Source organism: Melampsora larici-populina (assembly GCF_000204055.1).
Source record: "Melampsora larici-populina 98AG31 unplaced genomic scaffold MELLAscaffold_28, whole genome shotgun sequence".
In the NCBI taxonomy this organism is placed as follows: domain Eukaryota; kingdom Fungi; phylum Basidiomycota; class Pucciniomycetes; order Pucciniales; family Melampsoraceae; genus Melampsora; species Melampsora laricis-populina.
Window position 1 is genome coordinate 669,676 of NW_006768792.1, and position 15,204 is coordinate 684,879.

General features: G+C 45.6%; 3 protein-coding genes across 3 annotated transcripts; 2 read left to right on the top strand and 1 right to left on the bottom strand.

The window, feature by feature from the left end:
- Positions 1-251: 251 nt before the first annotated feature.
- MELLADRAFT_88678 (uncharacterized protein) lies at positions 252-3,207 on the bottom strand (the record flags this gene model as incomplete). Its single annotated transcript, XM_007412053.1, has 12 exons — positions 252-407; positions 473-545; positions 734-800; positions 878-1,066; positions 1,133-1,344; positions 1,416-1,497; positions 1,591-1,776; positions 1,886-2,103; positions 2,326-2,421; positions 2,587-2,842; positions 2,907-3,011; positions 3,075-3,207. The coding sequence occupies 12 exons, from the start codon at positions 3,205-3,207 to the stop codon at positions 252-254; spliced, it is 1,773 nt and encodes a 590-aa protein (XP_007412115.1).
- A 1,244-nt stretch (positions 3,208-4,451) lies between these two features.
- On the top strand, positions 4,452-6,370 carry MELLADRAFT_108286 (uncharacterized protein; the record flags this gene model as incomplete). The annotated part of the gene is made up of 7 exons (XM_007411994.1): positions 4,452-4,702; positions 4,723-4,750; positions 4,930-5,080; positions 5,314-5,390; positions 5,550-5,653; positions 5,863-6,204; positions 6,286-6,370. 7 exons carry the CDS (start codon positions 4,452-4,454, stop codon positions 6,368-6,370), a joined length of 1,038 nt encoding a protein of 345 aa, XP_007412056.1.
- Positions 6,371-8,232: 1,862 nt separating this feature from the next.
- Positions 8,233-12,709, top strand: MELLADRAFT_88679 (uncharacterized protein; the record flags this gene model as incomplete). Its single annotated transcript, XM_007411995.1, has 10 exons — positions 8,233-8,302; positions 8,386-8,448; positions 8,552-8,818; positions 8,909-10,536; positions 10,618-11,057; positions 11,139-11,220; positions 11,297-11,709; positions 11,866-11,918; positions 12,137-12,640; positions 12,702-12,709. 10 exons carry the CDS (start codon positions 8,233-8,235, stop codon positions 12,707-12,709), a joined length of 3,528 nt encoding a protein of 1,175 aa, XP_007412057.1.
- Positions 12,710-15,204: the final 2,495 nt, after the last annotated feature.

Below are 15,204 nucleotides of genomic sequence, written 5' to 3' on the forward strand. Positions count from 1 at the left end.
GGAACCTCTTTAATGCTGGCAGTGACCTTAACGTGGGAGGTTCTGAAGGCCTTTTCCGGCTAACTGAAAGGTATAGCATGTTGAGGTATTGTCAAAAGACACAAAGGGCACACAGTCCTGGGTCAACGCTGAATACTCAGCTTCGCGCTCAGTGACGGCCTTGTTACTCAACTTCGCACTCAGTGACATGCTTGTAGTCTCCAAGCGGTACTGAACATCTCTTTACGGACACTCACCAAAAGGTAGTAATACTAAGGTACTGAGCATAACTCAGTTCTATAATGTAGCTCGACGTGCTTGAGGATGACCTGAATTTGACGTACTGAATGAACTTGAAGAGTTTGAGTGTCACATTCGTGCGGGCAAGGTACTGCAGCGACGGTACCCTCCTTGCATCGGTGCTTTACCTCAGGTTCAGAACTGGCTCAGACAAACAAGATAGTTTGTATACATACGAATGGCTCAGACAAACGGGATAGTTCATCCAAAGTATACGTTTTGAGGGAACATATACTTTACACTGCGGGACTGGATGAGATAGACCTCTGGCGTAAGATACAATCAGTGTAATGTTTGATATGTTTGATAGTACGCCAATACAAGTTGTCTATCATAACACGCAAGAATATATTGATGTTGGCAACAAAGAAAAAAACGGATCCTGGGTCGAGCGGTCTCAAAGGCCTTTACAAATTGACAAGACATATGCATATCCATGGGTGATCTACTTTACTCGTGCGGTTGGGCCACGCTTGTGGACGTCTCTCTGAGAGAGACGAGAGTGCTCTCCTTGGAGCTGGCTGAAAACAGTGAAGAAAGTGAACGGAGGGTGAATCAGTTTTGACTCGTAAAGATGATAAGTCACAGTGTGACTTACAGGAAAGCCAATATTGCGGATATTGTTGTTGTTCATTTTGCAAAAATTCCCAGACGTCTGGGTCAATCTCAAACGGTTCATCTTTGTCATCGTCTGGCAGAGTGATACTTATCGAGTTATGATCACACACCACAGGTGTTGGATTGAGACCGACAAAAGTGACATTGAGAGAAGGCGATTTCGGTCGCGCTAGATATTCGGCGAGAAGGTAAGCATTTGGAGGCTGAACCTCAAAGGTCAGTAAACACCACTTACATGAGGTGATGAGATCTTGTTGATTGCCAGGGTCAGAAGTGTAGGTCAAACTTGGCTTGAAGGATCCGTGCAAACATGCGTGATCAGCTGAAGTCTTACATGTGTTATGAAGACAGAAATCTTCCAAAGCGAGTCGGTCGGAGGACTTGAAGATACTGTGTAAGCAGAGACGACTTGTGCTTTCATCCGGTTGGTTTGCATTGAGCCGGTAGCTGGAATACAAGGAGATTATATTGGTAAGGGTTGATAGGAGTGATATTATTGAGTAGGAAAACAAACTGACCGTGCTACTGATACATTCGGAGCCAACTGCACTAAGCTTTGGAAGATATGAGATAAGCCGTCGATATGTTGATCCGGGCTGACTTTGATAACATTGAAAGAGGAAACAGGGCGACAGCACTCGTTGAAGTGCAGCTCTTGAAAGGCGCATATCTCACAAGCAATCAAGGCCATACCATTTGTGTTGGAAGAAATCTTGGCGACAGCGTTTTTGAAAAGGTCGGGCTCAAAGAGTTTGCTCTGTAACAATCTATGAGTTTTGAAATTGACGACTGGAGCTTGATGACCAATGTCGAGGACTCCAGCAAAGGGTCCGAAGTTGATTTTTCGACTTCCGTGCAGATGGGTGCAGTCGTGCTCTGCTAGAAAAAAACCAAGTCAATTAATAAGTGACTATCTATAATGCACGTGATGTTAAGCTTGTTCCGGATCCACGAGCTCTGAGGTCTCTGTTGGAGAAAATTTACTGACCACGACCACTTGAAAAAGCTGAAACTGCTAGAACCCGTGCATACTTGAATATTGAGAAGTCGCTGCGATAGGCCCCATCAAGATCTACCTGGTCGGCAATATGAAAACGATCCGTATGTTTGATTGGAGGTCGTACAAATATTAATGGAGTGTGTAAGATAATAGTCCGAGGGCGTAAACGGATAGTTTGGAGGTGTGATAGACAGCTGTTCGGTTGACTTGGGTCCAGAAAGTTTGAGTGCATAACGAGTGGACCTGAGCGTTTGAGATGTTCAGTCAGATATGAGGGTGCTGAGGTTCAGCAGCGCTTGCGGGAAATGACTCTGAGGCGGAAAGATTTCGTCGGATGTGAGGCATCCAAAATCTGAAGGAGTCTAGCTCTAGCCATTGGCCTAAACTTGCCTTTCATATAATACTATAGAGTGGGATTCGGCACTCACAAAGGGAGGATGTTATGGTCTTTACATGATATCAATTGAGGATACGCTCCACGGGTAACGGTTTTCAGCACGTCGGAGCGGGATCTCGGGTGATCACTTGTGTATATGTATTTGATCACAGAGGTAGTATAGTCCGCTCACAATATATCTATCGGTAATCAATAATTGATCACATGGTAGAAACTAAGACAACTGATAGCATTTGTATGATAAGCATGATAAAGAGCAGTAAAGAGCCGAAAAGGCGTTACAAGCACAAACTACGTATCTCGCACTGAATTTTGTGCATCGGATAGAAAAGGAGTCTCATCATTATGGCTGGAAGAACTCGAGGTGGCATCAATCTCGGCTTGGTAGTCAATATCAAGGTGTGCGGCTTCAATCAGTTTCTTGAGGATGTTCCGGTGTACCCTCAGGACCATGTGAGATAGGTTGGCTAGAGAATCAACTGTAAACTGGAGCCTCTTGAGCTCCTTCATGAGTTGGGGCAGAAGGACCGACATGCGGCTGACCTCCGCTGGAATGTCAAAGTTAGTCAGCAGGATGCACTCAAATATGTAGAGTTAGAATGAGGGCCGTACATCTTGTTTGAGCGTGTTGACATCCTACCAGTGAGGCATTGACCCTGTCATGAAGAGCACCGACGGAATGATTGAGAGAGGATAATTGGTCTGTCAACTCCTTTACTACATCATAGAGGTCGAGCAATCAGGATTAATTGGTACAATAAGAACAAAAAAAGAGCTCACTGATTTTCTCAATTGCTTGTGGGGCATTTGCACGGAGATTGAAATCAACGTCGTTTGAGGTACGAGGTCCTTGGTCAGGTATACTGATACTAGCAGGGCTTTGGGGTTCACCTCGAGGATGAGACTCCGACATCTTGATTAATAGGACAGTGTGTAGACCTGTTCGATAGGCTAATAGGATCAAGTGGATAGAAGATCGGATCGATGACGTCAGTCTATGTTGCTATTGGCAGAGTTATTAGTCAAGTACAAGAGTTGAAAAGAGCTGTTTATAGAATTCAAAAAGGCAACGTATGTACTTGTGTTATGGATGTTGGATGATGATGGGATTGAACTAGGTGTGGTTAGATTTTGACACCTTCACGGGCCAATCCTTAAAAGGGGGTGAGGCTATACCGTGATGTGATATATTATTTATCGAGGGATTTGCAAAGTAAGGTGGTCAAATTGGGCTTAATGGAGTGGTTTCAGGAACTCACGTAGAACGAGAATGTTCTCGATTTTGAGGATGTCTTGGATTTTGGGTGACTTGAAACCTAAATTCTTCAGATACATATCAGGTTTGAACAGAGGCGGTCTTGGACTGTGGGTGGCCCATTAAAGATTCGCGAGATCTTTGCACTCAGGTGTTCAGGCCATGTACTTACATACATACATAGAACCCGAAGGGCCGAAAAACATTCTCAAGAGTGGTTTAATTTCGAGGCCTGACCCAGATCTAGGTATCGTTGATATTTTGATTGATGAACATTTTGTGAAACATATTTGTCTTCTTTTTATCGGTGAGACAGGGTAGCTTTTACATGATATCGACGCTGATTGAGACTTTGTGAGGTAATAAATTATGAGATCTCGGGTCACGGTAGTTGACGTAATAATTGAATCTTTGGGAGAAAGACCCCGAAAGGGGACATGCACCCTTGGTGCGTAAGATACGGCCTGATACGGCCATTTATCTTTCTTCCACCTATCACCTGGTTTTACGTACCTGTGGTCTTCCTCAGTCGAGAATCCCTACGAAACAAAAATTCCAAAGGTCTCTTGAGCCACTCAATAGGCCAATAGAGATCTTGCTATGTATCAAACCGTGTGGGCAAGATGGCACATAGATAATTTGAGCTTGGCCAGTCTCAGAATTCATTGCAGTGAACTCAGAACGTGACACGACTATACTATCAATCTATCTAGTCAAGAGTTAGATATATAAGCTCCCAAGACCTCCATCGATATCAACGTAGAGGCAAACCCATCTCTCAAAGTGCAAACCTTTGAATTTCCTAAAGGTCCGTCGAGATCTCTTTCTCATAATATCAAGGATCTCACATTCTCAAAGTCCTCCTGCCTTCCCCGTGCAGAATAACCTATCATCACGCGGACATGGCAGACATCGCCCCTCCCCTTCGCGCGGTACTTTTAGAGGAGCATTTACATATATTCTTACCTCTCGCTCACGTCGACGCACCTATGCCTCGCACAAACAAACAAAACCTACTAGAAATGCTCGCTCTATTCCACCCGGGGCTGCGTCTGGATCCTAATATCGCACAACCAACCGCTTTGCAACTCTTCAATTTATTAGTTCGGCCTTTCATTCAGCGTATGGAAGATTTCAATGAAGAAACCAACACGTTGCTTTATTGGGCCATAGCTCTTTGAGAAAAGAGCCGTTGTATGAGGTAAGCTCATCCTTATGAGGATACACGCTTGTGTGCATTTGACCTTAGTTAAAAGGTTCTGATCGACATCTACGTTAAACAGCTCCTCCCGCGGGCGTGTTCGGTCCGAAGCATCAGTCCTTGATAGTTAAGCCGATGCACTGTTTTTTTTTTGCTGAGGGCATGGAATATGTGAAAAGTGGACCTCATGTTATAGTGATGCCGCACGGGGACATCCAATTATGTATTTAGACCCACCCCTTGGGATTTACTATAATTGTCTCTCCCGAACTTCTCCCACAATCCTGCTTGCCTGTGAACTTCTCTATCTATTTGTTCATGACGTCAAGTGTTTGTTTTCGCGGCGGTATTGAAACCATTGAATGATGGTATTTCCAAAAAGTGTTCATCAGAACTAGCACTTTGCTCTTGAGATTGGCTGTACCCACGGTCTAACACAACCTTGGACATGCTCTCGGACGATCAGTAAATTGACAGTTCACGTTGGATGCCTCACAATGATAGTCGGTCCATACTACAACGCAGCAGAGCAAGTTTACTGTCGATTACGTGCGCCACGTTAGTCAACAGGATTTGTAAACGACGTCAGCTGAGGCAAAGTGGACCCCATTTAATCGAGGGCTTTTCGTCTTCAAATGAGGTATGTAGTAGTCGTACGGTAGGAAATACGTTTGTATGTAAAACAAAGGACTACAAAACAAAGTGGGTCATATTCGGCGATAGATTGCCAAAGCGGCTCCAAGATGGTGATAGTCATCCAGGCTGTACAGACCTGATCTTAAATTTTTCCTCGTAACAGAAAGCTCCTTGCTCGGACGCGATTCTGTTGAACTTTCATCATCATCCACTGCAACGCGCCAAAATCGTATTGGGCTGTTGTAGCTTCTGCGTAGCAAACAATAGGTTTGTCCGCGATCTGTTTTTGTTGAATTACCCTCTCATGTTAACGCACTTTCTGCAGGAACAATGTTCCCACCTTACCTACCCGAAGAACACGTTGGCCTCATCCCCGAGTTACAAGCCTTGGCTATTCATGATTGAAGGCCCAATTCAGGACTGGCGAGATTGAATCCCAGTCAGCGTGCCCGTGATTTCAGAATTCCTGTTTGAAGTAACCTCGCACATTATCATATCCACTTCGCCAAGGACGATATCGCGAAACATGTAGCCAAATACAAATACCTCAACAAAATCGAGCTCGAAGCGGTAGAGAATGCGATATATATGGTACAAGATCTACATGAAAACGTCTTTCTCAAGCTTAAAGATTCTCACAACGTTATATCCTACTGTGAGATGTTGTTGCTTTCGCTCGATCCCGTTGTGATTCCTCACCGTCAACTTTACGAGACCCAACTCAAGGTGGCGCGTGCGGAACACAAAGCGATAAAGTCCGAAATGAAGTGTCACACCAAGAATGCCGCGGACCTTTGGGCAATTTTATCAATCGAGACGTGAGTGACTTCAGCACGTGGAGGAAGTGTTCATGAAATGTACTTATGATGCTTTGGTTTTTTTGCTGTTTCAAAACTTAGCAAACGCGCGTGTGACTACGAGGATGCAGTTGCAGCTGGTTTGGTCCCAGCGCCAGCCGCAGAAGAATCAGAAGAATCAGAATGAATTCTCAGTGGCAGAACAGTGAGTTGTTTGCCTTATTCTCACTGAGGAACATCAATCGAGCACCTAATAACCATTGCATCTTCATTAGATAGAAAGCGCACTGCAAGACTTATTATCCCCGATGCGTAATAGTAGAATTCAAAACAAGCTGATGATATACGTAGTTCAAAGCTTTACTAGCTGTTTTGCTGTTTATATTATGTCTATGCTGATTAGCAGATCACACACTCCACCTGTTTCAGCACCACAGATACTCTGAGTCTCACTTCATCTAAGTTCTAGTTCGGGTTCAATCTTGACATTGACTGTCTGACAAGCAGTGGAATATTTAAACTGTTGTTATATGTCCACATAACCCATCTTTTGTGTAGATTACTGCTTATTATTATACGCATGAATCTCTTCTTGTTATGGCCAATTTGTTCCTTGGATTTACTGGATTTACTTTAAACAGGAAGAGCGCTCGCACCAGGCCTACCTATTACGTAGGCCTGTTACAGGCCTGTGAAACAGGCCCACTACTTCTACCCCAGACCCGGCAGACGGTGTTCGATGTCGGCCCGGGCCCAGCCTCAAACCTGACAGCTGAGCGCATGTTTTAGTTCAATTAGCTTATTTTTGACGAAAATAAGCATCTTCCAATATTGCTCTTTTGCTTTTCAATCCCAATCCCAATCATCGAAGAGTACGGTTCAAAAGTCTTTCTTGATTCCCTTATGTTGAGTTCTTCCAGTAACCTGCAAGAACTCAACGTCCTACGATTCCAACGCACGATTCATTTGTTTCACTTGTACCTAGTGCGCTACACTTTGTTTGGATTTATTATAATTGTAGCTTTTTCTCTTACGTTCATCGTGTCTTTTCAATGTTGGTGCACGTGAGCATAAAACCATGTATTGTAACTTCCTTTCCTTCAATCCTCCTGTCGACGTCAAATCAATTCGGGAGTCAATCCGAAATCGAGTAACCGGTTGCTCCAAGGTTGGCCTTATCTCAACCCGGCGGACCGTAAGTCTATGTAGCACCACCACGGCCGTAACTCTCAATAACTGATTTGGCTTTTGTCTCAAACTCAGTCATTGAGACTTAGTTTTTCACCGGGAAGGCTTCATTCACTGAGCCTCCTCACACAGATGTTGAGCGCCGCTTTTGCCTTTGGGGGTCGGAGCCTTTTTGCATGTCTGAACATAAACAGCTAACAGCTTTTACGCGTAATTCAAAGGATGGCACCTTTCAAGCATGATCCAGTGCAAACGATGAAAGGGATTGTAAGCGACATATTTCATGGTAAGAGCTTTTTAATACGCGGACCAACTCCAATTCCAATCTCATACTCTCGTTCTTCAGTCAACTTTTTCTTTTCCTTTTCCTGATCTTTTTGTCTTTTTCACCCTTCCATTTAATTCTGTCCACCCTAATATTCTTAGATTTGCTCTGGCTAGCAGATTTATTCCTAATTTTCTATTTCATCTTTCTCAAGGTTTCACTACCCTCACTTATAAGTTTTTATTTTTCTTTGTTTCGGCCATCCCATTTTCACCGCTTGTGAAGTTTGTCTTTTTCACCCTTCCATTTAATTCTGCCCACCCTAATATTCTTAGATTTGCTCTGGCTAGCAGATCTATTCCTAATTTTCTATTTCATCTTTCTCAAGGTTTCATTATAAGTTTTTGTTTTTCTTTGTTTCGGCCATCCCATTTTCACCGCTTGTGGAGTTTTTTTGATCAAGCTCCCAATCCATCTACCTAATTTTTCGCTGTCTTCCTTCTCACCAATTTTTTTTCCACTTTTGAAGTCTTGTTGATCAAGCTCCCAGTCACCCACAAAAATCCTCCACGTCATCTTTTCTCGCTTCCAACATCATGCGTAAGACATCAGCCAGGGCCATTACAAGGGAATCGGCTGGAAACTCCCTTGTTACAAGTCCACAGGGTATGTATATCGCCGCCTGATGCATGTCATTTTGGGCACTTAATCACTGACCTCTTTTCGGACTGTACCATTTTAATGTCAAGGTATTACCGTTATTGCTGGTGCCAAGCGCAGACGCGAAAGTACCGAATTGGGAGGACCCGTTGGTACGTAGCAAGACTTTCGAAACCTCTGTTCAAGTCACGTTTTATTCTATGTCTTTCAAGTAGTGGTTGACTCGCGCTTTCCGTTGTGGAATTGATGTAACAGATGTTCCCAAACCTTCCCGGGACGTGATGGTTGCGGCATTGGCAGAAGTCGGCGTCGACGTCGGAGGGTGCTCACTGGACCACGTACAGCTATTTTCGCTCTACCGAAAGAACGCTAATCCTTCCAAAGCCCGAAAACCAAACAATCAAACTCTCCAAGACGAAATCGAAGAGATCGAAGGAAGAAATGGCCGATTGATAGTGCTTCGAAAGCCGCCAAGCAAAAGACGCTCGGTCAATTTTACTCTTCAAATACCCCCCCTGGAGCGTGAGTCTCCCTTGATTTTTCTTACGCTGTTGCCAAACTTACCATGTGTATATTTCCAACATATGTTAATCTCGTCCCTTTGCTTTCCAGGTGAACCTGCAAGAGGGACCAACTCCCAAAGCACTGAGGGAAACCAGGACACAAGGGACGATGATGATGAGCTGAGTGAAGAGGCCACCATCTTGAAGGAGTGGTGCGATTCTGATCCCTTTGGCGACCAAACTCATTCCGCGGGCCTCGGTTCTGGATCTCTCGTCATCGACAAGTCTCGTACTACCCGCTCACCTTCACCCCAATCGACCGCACCACTGAGTCCCCATACTCACAACCGTTCTGCACCTGGTGCTCCACCTCGAGTGCCAGATGGTAACTCTGACCGTCATGATTCTACTCACGATCTTCGAGGAGCTTCTACCAATCAAACCTCTCGTCAAACCTCTGGCGCTGGCGATACTCGAAAAGATCTCTCTTTTCTTCATGCTGCTTCTGGTACTTCTTCTGACGAGGGAGAGGACCTCCTCGGTCCAATTTTGGACCACCGTTTACGACCGCGGGATGCTAATTCTCGTCGGGTATCCAAAACTCGCTGTGCTTCAGTATCTAAGAAAGCAGGCCCATCTCAGAAACAGAAGATCACTCGCTTGTCACGTTCAGGAACCCAGGCGACTGCCGATGACTCCGACGAGGACGACGAACATGTAGTCGGTCTCTCTCGCAAGCCTCGTCGCAAATCCAAAGTTTCGGGAGCAGTCCACTCTGACAGACAAGAGACGTCTGGGGATGACAATCCCCCTGCCGCCATTGGTCGAGGTCGAGGACAACGTCGAGGTTCAGATCGTGCTCGTGGCTCCTCTCGTGGACGAGGACGCGGACAAGGGCGTGGACGAGGCTCTGCAAGCGCTCGTCCCGACACCACCAATCTTACTGTACAGAAAGTGTCAAAACCTTCCCGTGTCAAAATCACTCCGAGACAAGGAAACCCGCTACAGCTACGAGTTACTTCCCCCCGAGATTCTGCTTCCAACATTCAATCCACCAGTCAAAGAAGAAAGAAAATCATACCAGATTCAGATGAAGAGTGTCATCTTGACAATGCGCGGGATGATGACTGGACACCAGACGCCAATCGGGAAGGTTCAAATGATGAAGACGAAGAATTGAATCAGCCAAATGAAAGCAATAAAGCACCTCGAAAATCGAAGCAATCTAATCAACCGACGCGATCCAATGACGCTAACCGCCGGAATACACCAGTGAACTTCAGTGGTGATACAGCAAGTTCCCGAAGGAAGGGTAAAGGTCGAGCGACTAATCAAGATGCGGTTTCTGGGGACGACGAAGAAGCTGACATACTTCAGAGATGGAAGGACCACGACCTCATGGGAGACACATCACCTTTGGCTCGACCAGCATCACCAATCATACCGGACCTTGATGATCCATCGTCATCAGTTCCATTCGGATCACACGCCACGGAAGAGATGCGTATTTTATGCAAACATCTGTCTGTTGTAAGCGCCAACACCTCCACAAATATCACCGATATTCGGCGCCTCAATCATCGGATGGACATGTTGTTTGATCTTGTTCAGCGTGCTCTTTCCCGCGAGTCTACCGCACGCGGCTCTGCACCAAGAGGTGGGAGAGACGCGTCAAGTGCTAGGCAAAGCAGTGACGAAGAGAAAGATTCTCCATGTCCGAGAACCACTCCACAAAGAGTCAGTCTAGAGTTCAGACACCTCATTCCATCGTTTAGATATTCTGTTTACTAACAACTCTCTTTCCTACATCATTGACAGAGATACGTCAGGAAGCTTATCCGAGTGCTTTTAGGCTTGAAACCCGATGACAAAGATGCCCCACATGGTGCTACACCCGCCGAAAAACGTAACTGGAACACGGACACCATCACCATCCAGGGGTTACTTGCAGATGGGCCGGTTGATCTGCAAGACACTGACAACACCGTCTTCACGAGTGGACTTGCGGCCCACGACAAGAGTCCTGGTTCAATTAAAATAATCCGAGATACGTTGTATCAAGCGGGTGTGGCGAAATTTCAACCGGAATGGTCAGAACCCATGGCTTCAGTCAACAACGCACACCTCTGCCGAGTCGCAACCGCCATATTCATCAAACTTGTACAATCTGGTGAATATTCTGGTGTCTCCAAGGATGTGGACCCTGGCCAAATTTATCGAGTAATTTTGAATCATTTGAATGATACCTGGCGTCGAAAGTCAGCATTTCCTCTCTGAACTCTCTGAATACCATCTGACGTTGATCATTGTATATTAAATCCACCGTGATGTTTTTTCAGATTCCGCGAGAACCGTGAATGGTCTCAGAACCGACTCCAAGAACGACATAAAACAAAAGTTCAAAACAACCGAATTTCCAAAGTGAGTTTTGGAGACCAGTGCTTTCAGATGTTACTTGTGGAGATTCTCACTGATCTCATCTTCAAAACTTCGCCAGGTCCGAGAAGCACGAAGTCAGTTTGTTATGGCCCGGCCAAACTTGTGGGCCCTCACACCAGTTGTCCAGGCTTGCTGCAGCAATGACGAAACCGATTCCGAGGCTGACCAAGAGCAAGATAGAAAAATATGCAAGATTTGGCGATTACCTTGGCGAAATCCCTTACTTCAAAAAATATTTGATGACATAGACGCCGCCCGAGAAAGAAACAATCCTGTGAACAGTTCCCCCGGAAACCAACCAAGAGTTCGTCAACGTGATCCAAATTATCCTGTCAGCAAAAAAACACCACCAAAAGGCCTCAACGTTGATTGTTATTGTCCCTTGTGGCTGGATGCAGTTGTTGGTCGGCGCGAACTGCTGAAAGTAGTTGAACAACCTATCTTGGCTGCTGTAAAAAAAAACCTTGCAAGGTGTATTGCACTTGACATATAATCTCTCTGGGCGCACACCTTAAGTATATATATTTTGTATCATCTTCTCTTTCAATCTAAGTCTTTTCCCCAAAATGATTTTGTATTGCAATCCACTATCAATTTTGTATCCTACACTACAACATTTCTAGCAAGTGACGCAGCTATCTCCCAAATCGGACCAGAGTTGATAGTACCTGGGATCAATGGTATGGCTTACACCCATACCCGTGCCTTATAACACATCTGAGCGAAAAAATATCCAACTTTCCCCCACTTGTTTCGACATAGGTTGTACGGGAAGACAGTCCATCTCGATCAAGCCTAATGAAAGCTGTTCAGTTATGTTTTGAAACATTATGCGTTGTGAACAACCATTATTGATACAATTCATCCGGACAACTGCTCCGCAGCTTTCGTAGGCCAGGGCCTGCGTCGGACTCGGATCATAGCGAAGGAGGTAAACAGAATCTCGCGAAGAGAGTATCATCTTGGTCTCGCTCTTACAAATCAACTTATACATTCACTCAAGTTTTCAGCTTACTCATATCTCACATCATGAGCCACGGGAAACAGCCTGTTTTCCTCTGCTTATGCTCCAAATGTATCCAAGAAAGTCACCCGGTTGACGGCATAGATCAGCCAGGCCTTCTCATTCCCCGCATCACTTGTCAAATTCACCGCGCCGCAGATCAGCGAGCCAGTATTCTAGCAAGTCTTCAATCACGTCATCGACCTATGGTGACGAACGATGAAGAGCGCGAAGATGATCATTTGATGGACGTCGACGACCGTGATCGTCAGGAACCTCTCAACAATCCTACGGAAGATAATTGTATGGATATCGAGCGAACCAGTTCTTCCAATCGTCGAATATCTCAAGGCTTCGAGGGAGAACCCACAAATTCTGCCGAAAACATCTTTGACACAAGTGAGTTTCTTTGCTTCCATATGTTGTCTGTAAATCATCGTTGTCTGGCTTTTTGAAAAAGCTGACTAATGTATCCATCTCTTTCACCCAAAAGCCAAATTCTTCGAGCATAGTTTGATCGGAGAAATCCCCGTTGTAACTCATGCATCGCTCGTTGCTAGTCTCATGGCAGTTTTCGATCACTCCTCACTGGTGACAGCATCTTGGCTGCTAAGGGCGCAACGGGACGGTATTGCGTTGACTTTATCGCATGGACTTACTGGCGAACCATCCGGGCTTCCCATCCCCAACACGACAGCTCTTGCACTTCGCCATATTCCAAGCGATATCAGAACAGTGAATAAGTGGCTGGGGATTGATCCACACTTAGTTTTTTTCAACTGCTGCTCCGCTTGCTTCGCTCTATACCCTATAGAAGATACTCCTCAGTGTTGTGTTCACCTCTCAGATCGAGTCCCAGGCTTTGTTGAAAATTATGATGCCTCTTCGATACCTTACAACACGCTGAACGATTTGGATGAAGGTTCTTCTACATTCCAAGTGTGTTCGCAGCCTTTGCTTCGAGCAAACGGGAAACACGTCCGGAAATTCGCCTTTCAAGACTTAGAAGAATGGGTTGCACGTTTCATTTGCCTCCCATCCATCGAAGAGGACCTCGACAAATCACTGCCAGAATCAAGAAGACCGTTTAGCGACACCTCCTCTATCGAAGACATACAACAGTCAAAACTATGGAAAGAGTTTCGTGGGCCAAATGGCGGACAGTACACGGCTAAAACGGGGAATCTCACGTTCGCGATGTTTATGGATGGCATCCAGCCCTTGGGCAAGAAGCCGGGCGGACGATCAGCAAGCATCACGTTCATCGTCCTGGTATGCTTGACCTTACCTGTCGAGTCTCGATTTCTTCCAGAAAACATATACCTTTTTGGAATTGCTCCCGGTCCCAAGTCACCTTCCCTCGAATAGAGCAACTGGTTAATGGGGCCTCTTATCACCCAGCTCAACACCCTCTGGCATGATGGGATGTGGCTTTCTCGTACGCCACTTCATCCTCAAGGTCGACAAATTCGTGTAGCTGTCTTGCCCTTTATAGCAGACCTGCCAGCCTTACGTGGTGCCCTTGGAATGGCCCACCACAGTGCCACAGCGTTCTGTTCGCTCTGTTACATGACTATACATGATATTAACAACATCGATACAAGCTCTTGGAAATCCCGAACCTCAGATGAGCATAGAGCTCATGCCATCGCTGCCCGTGACGCCAAGACTGCCACCGCAAGACAAAAAATCTTTGAATCTTCTGGAGTTCGATACTCGGTGATGGTCGAGTTGGACTATTGGAAGGTGACAGATTATCACGTTATTGACTCAATGCATAACATTCTTCTCGGGCTCCTTTCATGGCATCTTACAAGGTTTTGGGCAATGTCAGAGGAGGTAGAGAACGAGCCTCCTCCATCGCCTATGACAACAAACCAGATTCAAAACTTAGTAGCCACATCAACCGCGAGGATTCGAAATCGCGAACAATATGAACACCAGCCACCAACAGTCAAAGGCGGGGTACCTCTGGCCGAAGCACAACTACCTTCAGACACCTCTTCTGGTGACGACTCTTTTGATCCCCTTGCACAGATGTTTTACGGGTGGGATGGTAGCTACAAACACCCACTAAGACACGCGGTAACTTTCGATTCCACCATACTTCATGTGGTCAACCCACGTATCAGACGAATCCATACTCCTTCTTCGCTTCAGCGTATTTTACCAACACTTGGCCAAAAAGGCTCGGGAACACTCAAGGCTGACGAAGTACGAATTCTTTTTACGGTGCAATTACCTCTTATCTTGATTCCCGAATGGACTGGCGAGAATCAAACCAACGCGGCTCTTCTGCACAACCTCGGCCATCTAGTATGTCTGACCAACCTTGCGCTAAAAAGGGCTATGACCTCGGAGCGCATTTCAAAACTTCGAGATCACATCCAGATATACCTCCAAAGCTCCAGGGACCTTTTCCAACACTGCTCACTCGCTCCAAATCACCACATGGTTCTTCATCTCCCAGATATACTGGCCAAATTTGGCCCAGTTCGCGCCTGGTGGTCTTTTCCGTTCGAAAGATTGATGGGGCGTATTTTAAAAGCCTGTCACAACAATCACCTGGGTAAGTTTTAGCTATGTTTGAACCGTCTATTTCCAAAATTACTGACTCGACATTCATGATAGGTGAATTGGAAATCACCTTCCTTGAAAGTTTCTGTCGAGCAGGCAATCTATCTGCTTTACTCAATGACGAACGCAAGATACCGCCAAGCTTAAAACCTTTGCTCCCGCAGCTCAAGGGTATCTTTGATCCCGTCGATTTTGAGCCCCAATCTAACGATCAGTCAAAGTCTCAGCCGCTTGAAGAGGAAATCTCCCAGCAGCTTGTGAGGCGTTTAAATAGTTTTCGCGCGGAAAACTGCATCTGGCTAGCATCCAACGAGTGGTCCAAGCTTTCGAAAGAACTCGCTGCTAACTTCGCGCCAGTTACGTCTCACGCAACCTTTGAGAATAGC